This window comes from Mercenaria mercenaria, chromosome 16 (genome assembly GCF_021730395.1).
Source record: "Mercenaria mercenaria strain notata chromosome 16, MADL_Memer_1, whole genome shotgun sequence".
Lineage (NCBI taxonomy): Eukaryota > Metazoa > Mollusca > Bivalvia > Venerida > Veneridae > Mercenaria > Mercenaria mercenaria.
This window is the reverse complement of record NC_069376.1, coordinates 35,162,919-35,180,192: the sequence shown is the minus strand read 5'-3', so window position 1 is coordinate 35,180,192 and position 17,274 is coordinate 35,162,919. Positions and strand designations below refer to the sequence as shown.

The 17,274-nt window shown below is 35.4% G+C and overlaps 1 protein-coding gene across 3 annotated transcripts; it reads right to left on the bottom strand.

Moving 5' to 3' along the window:
- Positions 1-1,354: 1,354 nt before the first annotated feature.
- On the bottom strand, positions 1,355-17,049 carry LOC123540782 (uncharacterized). Of its 3 annotated transcripts, none has more exons than XM_045326058.2 (8): positions 16,703-17,049; positions 8,354-9,576; positions 7,672-7,882; positions 6,100-6,228; positions 4,858-5,017; positions 4,247-4,400; positions 3,693-3,840; positions 1,355-3,299 (listed from the first exon to the last, which is right to left on the bottom strand). In XM_045326058.2, the coding sequence occupies exons 1-8, from the start codon at positions 16,770-16,772 to the stop codon at positions 3,112-3,114; spliced, it is 2,283 nt and encodes a 760-aa protein (XP_045181993.2). In that variant the 5' UTR covers positions 16,773-17,049; the 3' UTR covers positions 1,355-3,111. The 3 variants fall into 3 exon arrangements, with proteins under 3 accessions (XP_045181993.2, XP_045181994.2, XP_045181995.2); XM_045326059.2 differs by lacking the exon at positions 16,703-17,049 and adding an exon at positions 16,585-16,667; XM_045326060.2 differs by lacking the exon at positions 16,703-17,049 and adding an exon at positions 15,967-16,563.
- Between the last annotated feature and the right edge of the window lie 225 nt (positions 17,050-17,274).

Genomic DNA, 17,274 nt, shown 5'->3' with positions numbered 1-17,274 from the left:
GTGCAGCAGGTTTTGGTTTAAGATGTAGAAGAAGACTTTACGAATCTAATACTAACTTGTCGTCATATCGATACTGGTATAATTGTTCCTCTAGCCCAACTGAAAACACGAGTCAGTGTACACGCGAGTATTTAATGATTTCCGTCCATCCGAAACAGCATCAACGCAGCAGTATCTAGTGTCGCTCGAAGTAGTGAACTTACTGGAAACTGTTTTATGACCTACCTAAATAGAAGACTTGCGATCCAACTAGCTCGTCGAGGATCGATGGTTCTTCCCAAGCAGCTACTAGTATCTTAAATCGCACCAAAGGAGCATTTTGTGAGCTCTCCAGTCGGTGTAAAGTCACGAAAATGTGGTATTAAACCATACATGTATTTATAAAGCACTACCAAAAGCTGATGACATACTTTGAGTCGTATTTGAGTAAATAAGTATTCAAAGTATGTACCTTCAGCTGAAAACAATGCTGTCACCAAGGTGACATATTTCTGCCACGAGATAGCTAGGTAGCCTTCACGATATTATTGTAAACTTTCCAGGAAGTGTGTACATTTTTCTGAAACCATTTCAGCAATATAATAATAACCCGGGATCCAGTCAATTCTGCCTCATAGCAGAATTAGTAGAGTTCCGCTCTTCTGTGGAGGAAGAAAGAACAAGTATAGCTTTTAAAAAAGCGAGAAACTGGCTGGTTATGAGAGGGCAGGGACGGAGCTCAAAGTGACATGCCATTGAAAATGGGTCTATGAATAGTGCTACCTCAATATAAGAGGTGTCCACATAGTGCCAATGCAAATTTTGCCATCACTCATTATTACCACCAAAGAAGCAATCATTCTGCTTCAAAATGAATATAAACATTTATCCAGTCCCTGAAATATTACAGTGTTAATGATATTCGTTTCAAATACACAAGCTTCTAAGTGCTCAACTGGCTTATTTACCCAAAGTTCCTCTGACTGTTAAGTTCATTTCTGCAATTATGGAGAAGCGATTGATGCAATATTCTACTTGCGATAGATTGGTCCTTTGCGTGCAATTGGCCTTTTTTCGTTTATTGATGATGGCCGCGGCCTTGTCGGGCACTATACTTTCGATTGGTCACTTTTCATAAACGAAACGTCAATTGTTTTAGGCTGCTGGCTTGCTCTTTGTAATTGAAGGAAAGAGCTGGGAGCCAGGAATTGGAGATGTTCGGCGTTTTAGGTAGTTTTCATAGTAAAATCCTATCGTTATACTCTTTCGCATTAGCATATTACAGCTCTAGTCCGTGAGCGGAACTTTAGTTCAAAGGGCTCGTATTAATATACATTCCGAGTCATTTCATAGGTAGTAGATAAAAAGCAAACTATTTAACTTTGTAAAACTTTAATTTCTGTCATTGTAAAAAGATGGCTTGAACTGGTTAAAAAGATGAAAAAAAGTTTTAAAATACAAATGTAAACAATCTCTGTAAGCGGTTTCACCATACTTGAAAGTAACAAATGTAGGGATGACGCATGTTTTACGTGTTATATAACATTTGCAGAATCTCAAGTGACTGTAAGTAATAAAGGCTCGGGCGAAAACGTATCACGAGGGGTTCTGCAGATGTTTTAACACGAAGCAAACAGCCGTTAACTCTATGTAGCATAAACAAGTAAATGGGTAAATCAAATGCATATTATGACAGTAAGCATTCATCTCTTCATAATCTGATTTTAATTATGCACCGTAGCCTGTAGGGTAAGTTTATAACTTACAATATAAAAATTTGAAATAGATCTTGGAGATATAATTAGTCTAAAACTCCTCCGTTTAAAGTGGCTATATGTTGCCAGTCTGTGTAATGAAAGTTTTCATGTCTTTAACTTATACCAAATAGCTAGTCAGGCATGACTTTCCTATAAATGTTTGGTATTAGATTTTATATTGCTGCCATGTTTAATTAGAGACCTGTAGCTGTTCTGGTTTTTGTTTTCAAAAGCAATTTTACCGACTTCAAAAAAAGTTAATATGACATGTTTATGATACAGAAACGTTAATCAGTGTTAACGGACGGAAGAACGTACATTTTGAAAGACTGTATTCATAAAACCTCGATGCATGTAGAAACATTATATAAAATACAATAAAACGAAAACTGAATAATAAAAAAAAAACTTTTCGATCTCCCCTCCTATATAATATGCATGCGCATCACAAAGTATAGACTAACCACTAGACTGATAATAACTATATTTCTATATTTTCCCTTTTTTGACAAATTCAATTTCATAGAGACAAAAGCCAGTCTATTTTAGAGATTTTCAGACAGGACTGATATTGGACATAGGATATACACTGGCTCAGTTCACTACATTCAATCATAAAATTGTAAAAAGATATATCATAGTCTAGGAGCTAGTCTACACAAAGTACTACTCAAGGTTTCCAGCTACGGAAAAATGGAGTTCTTTGAAGCGCCGACATTCTCTATTGCACTAGGTCAGTACGGGTCATTTCAGTGCAGCAATATTCACATCTGTCAACATTATATATGTGCATCTATCAGATCCTTAAATTTGAAACAACACTTGGAAGTAGATTATATTTCAAAGAGCTTGTTATACAATTCTGATGCCATCCCACGGTCTTTATACAGCAGAAGTCTCTTCAGATGTAATGTGATAATAACCATACTAATTCTCCTTTAATATCCTTCACCCTGGCATCCTTGTAGTTCACTCCAAATATCAACACATTACAGATTTGTCTATTATATACGGTTTCATGAATTATTGAAACACATCGATTCTTAAATGAAAAGCAAATCCGCACAGTTACATAAATATCTGCTCTGACTCAAGTTTGCACAAATTCATTCAACTGTCACTGGTATTACACTTGCACGAGCACGTTCGGACTCCTCAACGCCGCACGACCTAGAACTTAGACTTTACACTGCTAATATTTCATTATGCGAGACGTCGGCATTATTTTATAAGCATATGAGTATTCAATGCAGGTTTTAGATATTTAAAGCCTATGTGTAAATTTCAAAATTTGAACGGTTCCCGGTCATGCTCTACAGATATAAGCTTTCTGTTAAAACGTTACTGAAATAACATCATTGCCGATTAGGTATTTTCAGATATTATTGAAATTATATTTCTGATCATTTAGAATAGCAGCCAGTTCGTTGTTGTAAGGTTCAAACAGAGAGCGTAGAATAGTTTTCGTTTCGTCTTGAATCTCGCCGGAAGTTTCCTTGGCTTTGGTGTTGTAAAAATGTGGCATGTTGGCTATGCGGTATAGATCTCTAGTTGGCAGTGGGTCTGTAAAAGATATAAAATAGTTTTTCAAATATAAATCGAAATATCCCACGAATGTTAAGCATGTATTCTTTTTTTAGATAAACTTATATTATTCTCCACCTTCTCCCCAACCTCTGTTTCATCAGGGACAGTTGGCAGTTGCTGTTGGAGAACATGATTGTGTGTACTGGTAGATAATCTAGAAAACACTGGTTAGGTTAACTGCTCGCTGTTACATAACTGAAATACTGTTGAAAAATAGCGCTAAACCCAAAGCAAAGAAAAACTACATTGATAAGTGAATTTTCTCTCTTCCACTAAGTATTTATCAGGATGCTTTTATTCCATTCTGTGTAATACAAACGCTTTATAATATTTTCAACTTTCTATTTTAAATGTATTTTTAATACCTACCTAGATGCAGAAATCTGAAAATGCGTAGCAATGTATCTGCAATCTTTTGTGAAAACTCCTCAGTCTTGAGTATGAATATCTGTTTCCTAGGAAACACTTTTAACCATTCTTGTAAATGGACGGAGTAGAAACTTCCGGATATTGGTACCTGCATGGAATGAATGAGAATGACTAGTAATTACTAAAAAAAAACAACAAAACCGTAGGTCTCTTTAAGATAGATCTTATGAAAGGAACAGGACTAGACTATAATCATTAACAGTCTGGTTTGTAGCGGGTTTCGAACCCAACATTTCCCTCAGACCGACAAGAAAATCGCCCCATCAGTACTTCAGTGCTTTGATTTTCAGTTGACATCAACATGAGGATCATTCAATGTATATTCAATGATTCAATGTATCTGTATAAAAAGAGTTCCGTGAAAGGCGGTGATTTTTTGGGGATGGGGTTTCCGTTTTTTTTTTTAAATTTTATTATGTAAATGTAACATGTACGATATTAAGAAGAGTCAAACATTTTAAGGGAAACTTATAGCATCTCATTTAAATATTTACCCTTAGACTTCTGATTATATTCTCATCGTACAGACATGACTTCATGCTCCGGTTTCTCGTGCATGACGTAAGCAGTGATCGTGACATCAGTACATCCCTATGGAATTCTGCTGCTGTCGTTCCAAATTTTCCGTGCAAATAATTACTGAATAATCTGAAGAAAAAGTGACTGATTCGTTAAATAGAAGAAGCTGTTAAATTTAAATGCACGTCTTTGACACAATGACGTGTTATAGCTCTACATAAATGCCCGCGCTATATCTGACAAAATGTTCAGAGTAATCGTCAACAACAGCTGTCGAAATATAACTTCTGACTATTCAACAACCTTAACACTGACGAAAATTTAATGACTGAATAGGAGCATAATTTTGTTTTTAAAAAAAAGTGAAAGAGAGTTGTGGAATCTCTGCACTACAAGTTCACCACAGTGAAAATGTGTGTGAAATTTCAATACATTCCCATCCATGGTTCTAACACACAAAATTTAATCAAATCCGGTCATCTGCATCGGCGTAAATGTGAATTCAGTAGTTCTACGTACTTTCGAAAAGTCGTACCTAAAAGCGTAAACATTCTTAAATTTGCCAAAAAATAAATACTTTGCTTACCTTTCTACTGGGTCTCTTAAAATCAAGATCAATTTTACACTGGGGTTCACATGCTTGATAAGACTGGGTGTGGTAACTTCCGGAGTGTCAGTGGTGGGGTCATTCTGTGGAATCCGTTTCCATGACGACTGGTCCCAGAAATCCATTGGGTCACCATGTCCTAATTAAAGTGTCATAAATGTGTTTATGTATACGTACAATAATGCAAAATTTTTAATAATGAAAATACACCCCTCAGAATGGAAAACTGTATCAACCTAGAAGGGCATAGATGTAGTTTTAACTTGGTTTTGGCCAGCTAAGCAACAGCGCAAGAGACTCTCTGGAATAATACTCGTATTCAACAGGGAAAGACAAGTACTTTTTTTTGCGTTCTAAACAACTGTGTGTATTTTTTTTCTTGGTCGAAGAACTTTTGTATGATGGCATTATTTGATTTTATTGCAAGTTTTGAATATTATCGACAACATATTACCCTTAGCATAAGCTATATCTAAAAAGTACTAATTTTTAAGACATTGACAAAATAAACAAATGGCGGGTCGGCTGTTTTGTTCAATACACAATATTGTTTTTACTAATAAAACTTTAAATGACTGTGTGATATGATTGGTGGTTCATATATCTTGTCTAAAAACGGACGGTTATATGATTGATTTTGCTAAAACATATGTCAGAGTACTTTGACATTATCTAATGACCTTATCTAATGACCTCATATAAAGACATGTGTAAAATGTCAATCCAATAGCTTTAGGGATAAAATAACACATGTATAATTACAATATACGTTATTACAGCAGTTATGCAAATTACTGAAAAGTGTAAACATGTAATAACGTAAGCATTTTTGTCACTCTAAGGCCTAAAAAAAAATATTTGTTTCCGGTATCCCGACCTACTCTAAATTTTTAGCCCGACCCTAATTTTTTTTATGGCCTTGGAGATTTTTTTCAAAAAAAAAACTGCAATTTTTATGCTTTAATCATGGTCAGTGATGTTAGAAATCAACTTACTGATGTTCTAAAGGCATAACCCCCTTATTTGTATTCATTTTTTGACACAAAAATAATTTCCGAAAAGTACTACTTATTAAAAAAAATACCGACCTACCTACCCCAATTTTTTGAGCATGTTACCGAAAACAAAAGTTTAACAATCTTTTTTCTCTAGGCCTAGGTTGAACAAGTCTTACACTATCCACTTGTTTGGCCAGAATAAAAAGCACATGAACCCACATACCGGTCACAACAGGGTGGTACAATGATCCGTTGGGCATTCTCTTTGTGTAGCGTTCTATGGTATCAGCGTCAAATTGGTCAATAAAGTTGTCAAGTGTCTTACGGTCAGTAATTGTCTTGTAGAAGTTACCTGAAAATTACAGAGTTATTTATCATTTTTTGTAATTTCGGGGACTTGTTGTGTTTAGCGGTGGTGGCGGAGATTGTATCGTTGTTTTTTTCTATTTTGTATCTTGACTCCTGCTTAAAGAAAGATCTTGTTGATAAAAGTTCAGTACTTTTACCTTTGTGAAGTTACAAGTTTGATCGGTCCAACTGGTTAACTGCAAACAATGTAGTTCAGTCCAACCAAATTGTATTTCATGAATCCATATAAACAGTAACATTTCAATCAATCCCAAAAAATCACTTAATAATGTTGAAATGTATCTAGTGACTACAACGGTAACAATACATGTATTTTTATTTCTTTAAAAAAAAATAATTCACAAATCTAGTGCTATAACGAGAAACATATTTTCATATTTCTTTAAAAAGATTTAATTCAAAAGTCTAAAAAAAATCTTTTATAAAACTAGTATCTGCTTTAGCCCATCACAGGTCAATGGTTTATGCAATAGGTCACTTCTATATTCAATAAATGTTTGCTGGCTTGAAAAACATCTATGAAAATACATACTTTAATTTTATGCAATAAGACACTCACTGAATGACTTGCCTATCAATATTCAAAACTATTTTGAAACTCGGTAATAGTCCGAGGTGCGACGGAACAAAGGTTAATAGGGGATTTATCACCGGCGCAAAGCGCCGGGGATGAAAATCCCCGAGACGGTAACGTCCGTATATAGATATTCGTCTTTGCTGTTTGCATATACTGAGGCAATTTTTTCGATGTTTTCCGGTTCCGGTTTATGTAAAATCCGCTGACTGGTTGTCTTTATGAACATCCGCGCACCCCGAATCAGTCATCGAAACTCGTAAACCGCGCTAACATGATTATTTTACTTCTTTTTCGTAATGAAAACTGTACATGCAACTGAAAAACACTTTTAAAACAGTAAGGAAGTGTAAAGACCCGTCAAGTTTCTACGTGGAGTGCAAACAAACAAAACAAAATTCTAAAAGCTAGTGCGAGAACGCTGAATGACGTCACCGGCATGGCTTCCGTAAATTTTGCAAAGTATGATATTCGCTGTAAGAGGTATGATGACACTAAATGTAAACTACAGTTTAGAGCAAAGTTTCACTTTCCTGAGCGTTGAATATTTCTTTCTAAGCGGATATATAAAAGATAAATCCCCAATGCTAGGCGGTGCCTTAATTCATATTAGTTTTGACTATTATCTAAGTTAACCGGCAAAACATTATTGTTTTCTGCATGACCTCAAATATGTTTTTTTGCAGTGCATTTATCAAATGACATTAGAAATAGATTTAAGAATTACTTTTCTAAATGTTTAGTTTTATCTCAGCAAAACCTGCAACCAAAAAGAACAATGTCTAGACCAGCGATTTATATAAAAGGTCATGTTATTAAATGTATGCTAAGAATCGTATAGAATCTCCTTACTGTGGCCATACCGCTGCCAGGTCCAGTACCAGGTCTCTTTACCCAAAATGCCATTGTTTTTCAGTATCTGAGGATGATGGGAAAGTCGCTCGAATAAATCAGTGGTTCCCGTTTTACACACGCCGATGATATGGAAATATGGCAGACATCTCAAAGAACCTCGCTGGTACCAGCAAGGATTCCGGAAATCCGGTAAGAACTGTGGTCGATTCTGGAAAACATTGTCGAGTTACATTTAATATTTTAAATGACTGGAATACATGTGAATGTCTTTTATAAGCGGGAATTAAATGATTTCTGAAATTCATTTCCTTTTCGACTCGTAAATGTGTTTTGTAATTTGGTGCACCGCTAAGCATAGTAGATCTTATACATTCATGCAAGAATAGCGTGTGGTTGTACACAACTCTATGCCTTGATCAGACATCGTCAAACAATTCAAATGCGGACTAAAACCAGATATACGTTTCAAACATACAAAGTGATACTGAACCGTAATGACGATCGGTAATTTCCGTACGATCGCGTATCATCGTATGCTATTTCGGTATCCTCCGGCAAACGCCGGCAATAACACAAATTGTTTTTCCATAACAACCGAAGAATGCCGAAATCGCATACGGAAAAAAACGTAAACGAACGGAAAATAATGTTTGCATATCTACTAATATGTTATACTCACCATGCACAGAATATCTTCCACTCCAGTTACACGCCTTATACAGCTTGAATCTACAGTAAACCCTACTTCTCTAACTAAATCTTTACCGTAATTTGTATCAACATGATCTGCTTGACGTTCAAAGGGTTCAGGTTTGGAGATTTTCTCAGTCTGTTGGTAAACATTATTTCCAGGAGAATGCTGTTCAATTTGGGATGGAATCGTATTAAACTTTTCTTGATCAAAAGGTCTAGAATCACTCATAGTTCCAGTAAGTTCTCTAGGATTCGTGTTTTCTTGAGATGCAATTGCATTATTTATATCACTCTCCGCGTGGTCATTCGGTCGGTTAACTGACTTTTTATCTAAGCCCGTGTCTTCTGTATTTTCATTATTCACTTGATATGGTATATTTCCATTTTGAATGGGATTTTCGTTGTATGAACCATGATTGTCTTGTATGTTAACCTCTTCTTGAACAGATACAGTGTTAACTGGATGAACTTCTTCAGAAATATCATTTGAGCTTCGGATTACATCAGAAGCTTTGGCAGTCTGTGTTGTCTGTCTTTCATACACTGGCACATCTTGATCCGACTGTGGATCTTCTACAACATTTTGGGCTTTCTTCGATGTTTCACTAGTGTCACTGAATTTGGAATGTTGATAATTTAATACTGATTGGCTATTTACAGGACGGGATTCACGTGATCTATCTCGCACAAATGGATCAGATGACACAATTTTTATTCTAACCTTAGAATCTCTTCTCGTTTCTAAATATGAATCACTTTCAGAAGAAAAATCCTTACTAGGATTAAATGGTTTTGTCTTTTCTGAGCTTCTTTCATCACTGTTTGGTTGTTCAGTCGCTAAGTCATTATTCACTACATCTTTTAAAGCATTAGGAATATCGTTATGTATGTTACTTTTATTATGCATATTTTTGTAACGTAAAATTTCGTTTGTTACATTTAATTTCGGATTCCTCAACAATTTATTTAAACTTTCTTTAAATCTATCCTCGGTAACTGCATGTTGGAGTCCGTGATTATCCTTTGAAAGAACGCTGGGATTTAAGTTCAGTGATGTTAAATATGAAAGAGAACTATTGTGAAAATTTGCCGCTAATACGAAGATTTCATGTGTCGATCCGAACTCTAACAAATTTGGCAGCAATATGAGAATAACCCCACAAGCTCCCAACAGCACAAGAAATATTTTCCGTTTCTTTAAATCCATATCTGTAACGAAAAAAAAAATGAAACAATTAAACAACGTGCTATAAATAAATTTTATTCGCAGTCACGCCGAACGAAAAGGTTAAGGAGGAGCAAGCACTCGCTATGCGCTCGGTCCAGTACATAGTATGCAAATTCAAAACCTTTACTGAACGTGTATTTTTCTTTGTCTAGTTTCGCTATATAAAGCGCTGCCTGATCGTAAGTCCACAATAAGAGGCATGTATCACCAGCCATTTCAGAAAAGTGTAAGTCAAAATCAATGACTTTTGAAGCAAAGTATGTCACTGTATACGGCTGTTTAAACTCTAGTCATGGTCCAAGGTTTTTTAAACTCGAGTCATGGGCCAATGTTGTTTAGACACGAGACATGGTCCAAGGTTGTTTAAATTCGATTCATGGCCCAAGGTTGTTTAAACTAGAGTTATGATCCAACGTTGTTTAAACTCGAGTCAGGTTCTTTAGACCAGTCTTAAAACGCAAGGCTTTGTTCTGCCGTTTCTGAACTAGCCAGTGGGAAAGCTGCATTTTGATTAATTAAAAGTTGAAAATCATTATACTGTCACAGCCACCATGATTCTTAATGAGGCCGTGCATCTATCTCTTTGTTTTTAGTTTTTGTAGAGGAGTAGGGGTAGGGGCGTTTATTCGATGAACATATGAAAAGAAAATACATAATAATAAAGCATGTTAGATACAAGCATGTTACTGGAATGTTCTTTATGGACATAAATCCGAAAAAGTGTTTACCATTAAATTACTAATACATATGAGCCGTGCCATGGGAAAACCAACATAGTGGCTTTGCGACCAGCATGGATCCAGACCAGCCTGCGCATCCGCGCAGTCTGGTCAGGATCCATGCTGTTCGCTAACAGTTTCTCCATTCCATAGCTTTAAAGCACCATGATTCTATGGAGCCGTGCACTAATCTCTGTTTAGTTTTGTCGAGGTAGTGGGCGTTATTCGTGAACATTGAAGAATCCATTAATGCTGTTGATACAGCATTACTATGTCTTTGGATAATCCAAAGTGTTACGCTCATACTATATAATCTCGGCTGAGTAGTATAATTATATATTGTGTAAATGGATAAAACTTGAGTATGAAAAGATTGGTTCATCAGTCAATCAAATCTTTAGAAACGAGTTGTAACATTGTATGCCTAAATGTTTCTCTATTTAAAATCCTGCAGAAAAAAATGTTTGTTTGTTTGTTTGTTTGTTTGTTTGTTTGTTTCAGTAAAGGATGGAAACTCGATGTGAGAGTGATAAAAAGAATATTAAACTGATTTGTGCCTTTCAATACTGAATTTATCAAATTCGTTGGATAAAACTGATAAAATGCTCGACAGAACCTAGCTTATTATTATTTTATTCTACTCGTTTAATGAATTCAATATGAGAAGACACTCATGTAATATCCTCTATTTTCATCACGGCTCTTGTGATGCAATTTTTTCACGAGTGGCCTCAACATGAGTGGAAATGCATGAGCGAAAGATTGTTTTGTTTGTTTCTTACATGTATTTAACAAAGGCTTTGTTTTTCAAATTTTAACCAAGACAAACGGCTTGTTACCAAAGGAAAGTAACAATTCACAGATATATGCCATTTTTAAAGGTATACTAGCCCAATGATTCGTATCTGAAAATACGAACAGTTATTGCATACAGTCAATGTAAACACAAAATTAACAATTAATGGTACAGCATCCAGGAACACTGGTTAGGTTAAGAATGCGTACTACCACAAAAACTGGAATTTTTTATGATAGTCAAGTGATACTGCATAACATTTAATTATGAATGTATTACTATATAAACAACTAATTAATAAACTAAGTAAAACTGAATACATTTGAGAGAATGTTCAACGTTTGAAGTAAATACCGAAAGATAAAATATTCTGGTGTAAAATAGACATTGGATATCTGTAAGAATCCAGTAATTTACTGAAAAAAGTACTTTTTAGAAAGAGCTCATAGGGAAACAAAAATGAAAATTTACCTCTTTTTCTTCAAAAAATACATCCAAAACTTTTCACAAAATACATCCAAAACATTATCATTATCAGAATTAAACCAAATCGCGCCATGAAATATCTACTGAAATGTGATGTCAACTGACCACGCTACGCGATCTGCTAAAAAAACGTCAAACGTAGACTAATGTAAAACGAAGGATACAAGCACACAAAATAATTTTAAAAGACACGAGTTTAACGACAGTTAGTTTATACATTTATATGTAAGTCTTTAGAGAACCACACCAAGATGTCCATCATGATGTCAACTTTATTTTGGGACTTTTTTAAAACATGCAAAATCCCCGAATCGTGTTTAAAGCGTTTCTTTTGTAACAAGTCATACTTCAAATCTGATCACCTGTGACTGGACAACAAGAAATGTTGACAATTAAAAGACTGTCCACATGGTCAATACAACATTTGACCGCTGGCAATGTTCGTTACAATACACCTTTGTGTGAAAAATATTATGTAATGTTCAAAGATGAGCTATTATGACACTGTCATGATGACGATGGCCATCTTAAACCCCTCCTTTGCATGTTGTGAAGGTTGTCACATTTTTATCATATTTCATGCACGGCGGCAAAATCAAGTAATTGCATATCGATGTTAATCGTTTGTTTCAGTATAAGACTGAAATATCTTTCACGAGTTGAACACTATACAGTCAAACCTGTGTTAAAAACCACATCTGAACAGAGACCACCTGGCTCTAAAGACCACATGTTTTGTTTCCCATTTTAATATTTACAGTGTATTTTAACCTGTGAATAAAGACCACCTCCCAATAAAGACCACATTTTGGCTTTCCCAAGGGTGGCCTTTATAGACAGGTTTGACTGTATGTGATATTTTCACGAGTGGCAAATGTAAAATTTGGTCTTCATGAGTGAAATATATTTTCATCTTGCATGTAAAACAAATTTTCTTTTTATTTTATGTTTTAACTAAATTTACCCACCTCAGTTTCTTACCAGTGAAAAATATATTTGATAAATGTGAAAATACCAGATATATTTCGCTCTAATATTTGGATAATTCACTGAAAAACGTGGAACAATTTGTTTATCTTTACTGTGGGAATGGAATCTTCATGGACATGGAAAGTATCGCATCATGTCTGGGATAACGTATCAGATAGTCCAGATGATTCCACATAATTGAGCCGCACCATGAGAAAACCAACATAGTGCATTTGCGACCAGCATGAATCCAGACCAGCCTGCATATCCGCGCAGTCTGGCCAGGATCCACGCTGTTCGCTAACGGTTAGCATGGATCCTGACCAGACTGCGCGGATGGGCAGGCTGGTCTGGATCCATGCTGGTCGCAAATGCACTATGTTGGTTTTCTCATGGCGCGGCTCATATAAATACGGGTTATGCCGCAAACACAAACTGGTATTATTTTAATTAGTTTCCATACTGCAAGTACATGTTGTCTACATTTTAACGATTTTATATAATGTATTGCCTGATAATAACAATAAACTTCATGAAAAAATGTATATTAAATTTGTTATTTTGTACGTATCATAAAATGTACGTTACATTTCAGCTGCCTTTATTTTAATTATTATCTAATACAAGAAACACGCAGAAGTTGATAATAATGAAAATGTTACCTGACAAAGGTTTTTTTTCTTCTTATAATCACAAAATCCTTTATAAATGTATAACTAGTAAGCCGTCAATAAATAGAAAGAAAGGACATGTACAATTTTGATAGCTAATCTACATAATCCGTAAATGCGACTTCATTTCTCACATTCAGACTTTAACTTACGTGTCCGCATGTCGTGCAGTGTGAACCGAAAAAAAGGGAGTTGTCGTGCTAGCTCAAGAGAAAAAAATTTATTATCAGTAGTCCAGCTACATATGTATATTACTTTAACTGGACATTTAATATATATATCGCTGTTTTCAAAACCATAAAATGTAAGTCTGGTAATCTTGAGTAAGTTTACATATATTGTTGTCTGTGCTTTAGCACGTGCAAAGAGTTATAAAAAATGTATTTTATACTTATTTGGTCCAAGATAGAACCGGTTATCTTTATTAGAACTTTTACGCTACATTTCTTAGTGTTAGCTCAACAATTTTGAAATATACTATTTGCTTATATTAATTGATCGTAGTATTAACATTTCAACTGACTGAAAACATATAAACAGGGATGGGGTACTTGATTAGAGTGATTTTTTTTTCTCGAACATTCATTTCATTTTGCCATCATATTGAAACTACATTTTGTACTATTTCTTTGCAGTTAAAATTGACGAATGACCAAACTAATTAAGACATATGGCAATTCTGACGCCTTTGGGCGGAATACACATATACTCGTATTTACACGCTCGTTAAAAACTGTCACATCTGACATATCGCTTACATTGATCAAATTATTCTGCAATTATTCAAATGTCAAATGGTGGTGAATATTCGCTCTCAACTTCGGTGAATGTATCGCTTAGACTTGTCAAAGTCCATACATTTTTCTTGTTGTACGATTTTTTTCATTGACTACAGACATAAATAATAATTATTATTATCGTGTTTTAACTTATTATCAAACTTTGTCGCTGTCCCTATGTGTTAGCCACCCAGAAGCTCAGTTGTTGCAGACTTAGACTGATTTCAAATGCAGTCATGCCAGTGCAGGTTCGAGACGCAGCCCGGCTAAATGTTTGTCTACCCTACTCATACATGATGGTCATTTCTGTAGCCAGAGTACAACAGGTTTGTCGTAGGGTCAAATATTTACCATCAATCACATTAAAAAGGGTAAGGACTAAGGAAAGCCTGATAATAGCGAGCTCGAAGAGCCGAAGGGCCTGCTCGAGAATCGAGCTTTACGGTAACGCAGGTATACTTTGAACAACACTTGGTGATGGATTTGAAAAGTTTCGTCGGAAGTTCTTAAAATGCGCACCCTAACGGATAGGTGCTCACAGGAAGTACTTCTTTCCGGAGTGAATGCACAACTTCATTCAATTGCTAAAAAATATTCATCACTCAACAATAATGAAAGAATGCTTTCCAGTTGTTTGAAAAAAAAATATTTTCATTTAAAAGATCAAGCATCGGTCAGAAAATGGAAAAAATGTCATTAATAAGCAGAAAGAAACGGGAATGCGGTAATGACGTCACCGTGACACCGGCTTCCCATAATTTTTGCAACGTATGATATTTACTGTTACAGGCATGGTGACACTAAATGTAGACTTTTTCAAGTAAATGGGTTCTCCTGAATTCTTGTGAGTAGGGAATAGTTTCTTTGTGACAAATAAATGATGCATATTATATTTAGCTCAATCCGAATTCTTTGTGCTCGCTTTGAGGCTTTGCCTTATTTCATATTAAGTTAATTTTATATGAAAGCCATCATCAAGCTACCCACGCTGAAAGAATTTTTAAAATCGGTCAGAAAATGGAAAAAAATGTCATTGATAAGCAGAAAGAAACGGGAACGCGGTAATGACGTCACCGTGACACCGGCTTCCCATAATTTTTGCAACGTATGATATTTACTGTTACAGGTATGGTGACACTAAATGTAGACTTCTTCAAGTGAATGGGTTCTCCTGAATTCTTGTGAGTAGGGAATAGTTTCTTTGTGACAAATAAATGATGCATATTATATTTAGCTCAATCCGAATTCTTTGAGCTCGCTTTGAGGCTTTGCCTTATTTCATATTAAGTTAATTGTATATGAAAGCCATCATCAAGCTACCCACGCTGAAAGAATTTTTAAAATCGGACAACTATTGAAAAAGATATGGCAGTTTGAAATTTAAGAAAATGGCTGATAATGGAGGCAGCCATTTTAGTGTGTTTATGACGCCATTTACACACTGCTGGATACTTTATTTAGCAAATAACCGTTACAAAGACTAATTTTCATAATTATGTTTCTTGAGTGTAAAACATGATAATTTCTTTCATTATAGCTGGAAAAAGTAGAGCAATTATTTCACAGTAATAAGTAAATGCAGTACTAATGTGTATCTAAAAAAATTAATAAACCCGCGGGCCGCCATTTTGTTTTTTGTTGCCATGGAAACAAAATGGCCGCCAATTTGACCCAATATTTAAATGCTCATAACTTTCTCATTTTTACTCCAATTTTGAAAATTCTTTCACTTCTTTAAATGGTTTAAGAAATCCCAGCTGACAAAATTAATATTAGTTAACATTAGAACAACGTTGCCTTTCCATTTAAATAAAACAGTTATAAAACATTATCGGAGTTTGGGGGATGGGGGGCAGTTAAAACTGTTATTGCATACTTATGGTCACATAAATAGCTAGACTTCGACAGGGCGAGTGTCAGAGAGGGACAGTTCGAAGCTGTTATTTCATACCTTGTGGTCAGGTCAGTCTTCAAAGTATAAAACTAAATCCAGATCTCGCAATCCCGACGATCAAAATGCAAGGCGAAATCTCTCTGCAGCGGTTTGGCATGTTTTCATGCATTCCACATCTGATTCGTGTTTGGTTTTTTTTCCACCTCCAATTCACGCCTTTTCCACCTGGGATTCACGCAATAGCAACCCCTGTTGAATGCCTTCGCCGCCTCTGATCCAAGTTTTCTCCACTTCAAATCCACGCATTCTCCGCCTCTTATTCACACGTTCTCTAACTCTAATTCTCGTATTTACGCATTTTCTACTTGAAATTCATCGGTTTTTCTCGCACTCTCCACCTCTACCTCGCACTTTCTCCACCTCTTATTCACGTCTTAAGACAACAGAATCGTGAATGACCTTTAACAGAACTATGGAGAAATGCCTTAATCACATCAATCACGATTAGGCGACGGATGTCGAGTTAATGAATATTACTAGAAATGTATGTACATCAAAAAAGTTAATGAAATAATCCACAGTAAAAAAAAAAAAAGTGATATGCATTTTTCGTAGCTATACGTTATTTACACAGCTACATGCATGAATACTGTAATAAAGCACGCGTGCACTTACGATCATTTATACAGTGCTGCATTTTGGAGCTCAGTGAAAAACGCGTACAGACACAGTGAAATAAATTCTATATACCGCAAAACACATTCATATGTATACATGCCAATAATAAACTTACTTTTTTTGTTTACTGATGCTGCTATATCCTCGCTGGTTCCCGAATAACACTTATGCTGTCTACCGTACATTATAGCATCGGCTGGTGCCCAACATCTGATTATGAGTGATGTTTACACTTACTGATAAGCCATATGGCTGGTCTATTTATAGCACTCGAACATGAAACATGTGGAAACATTTTAATCGGTCAATGATACAGTCCCTTATTAAAATCCCTTTTTATTCAACATTTTGTTTTCAACTTTGATAATTCGTCTGATGGTGGAGGCTTATAGCGACAAAAATAATCATATACATACAGAGGATGAGTTTATACTCCTGCATACGTCTGTGTGGAGGACGCCGGGTCCTACCTGGCTGATATTGCAGTGGTAAAGCCATTAAGCATATTTAGAGAGTAGGCTGGGCTTATCTGACAGATGATGGGTGATAACACTGAAACTTTATCTCTAGTAAACAGAGCCACGTGTGCTTTTGTATATTTTTCAGATCTGAATAAATTGTAGTAAATACTCATATACAAATTAAAAAGCCTATGTATCTACAAGGGTATCTACAAATATTTTCCAT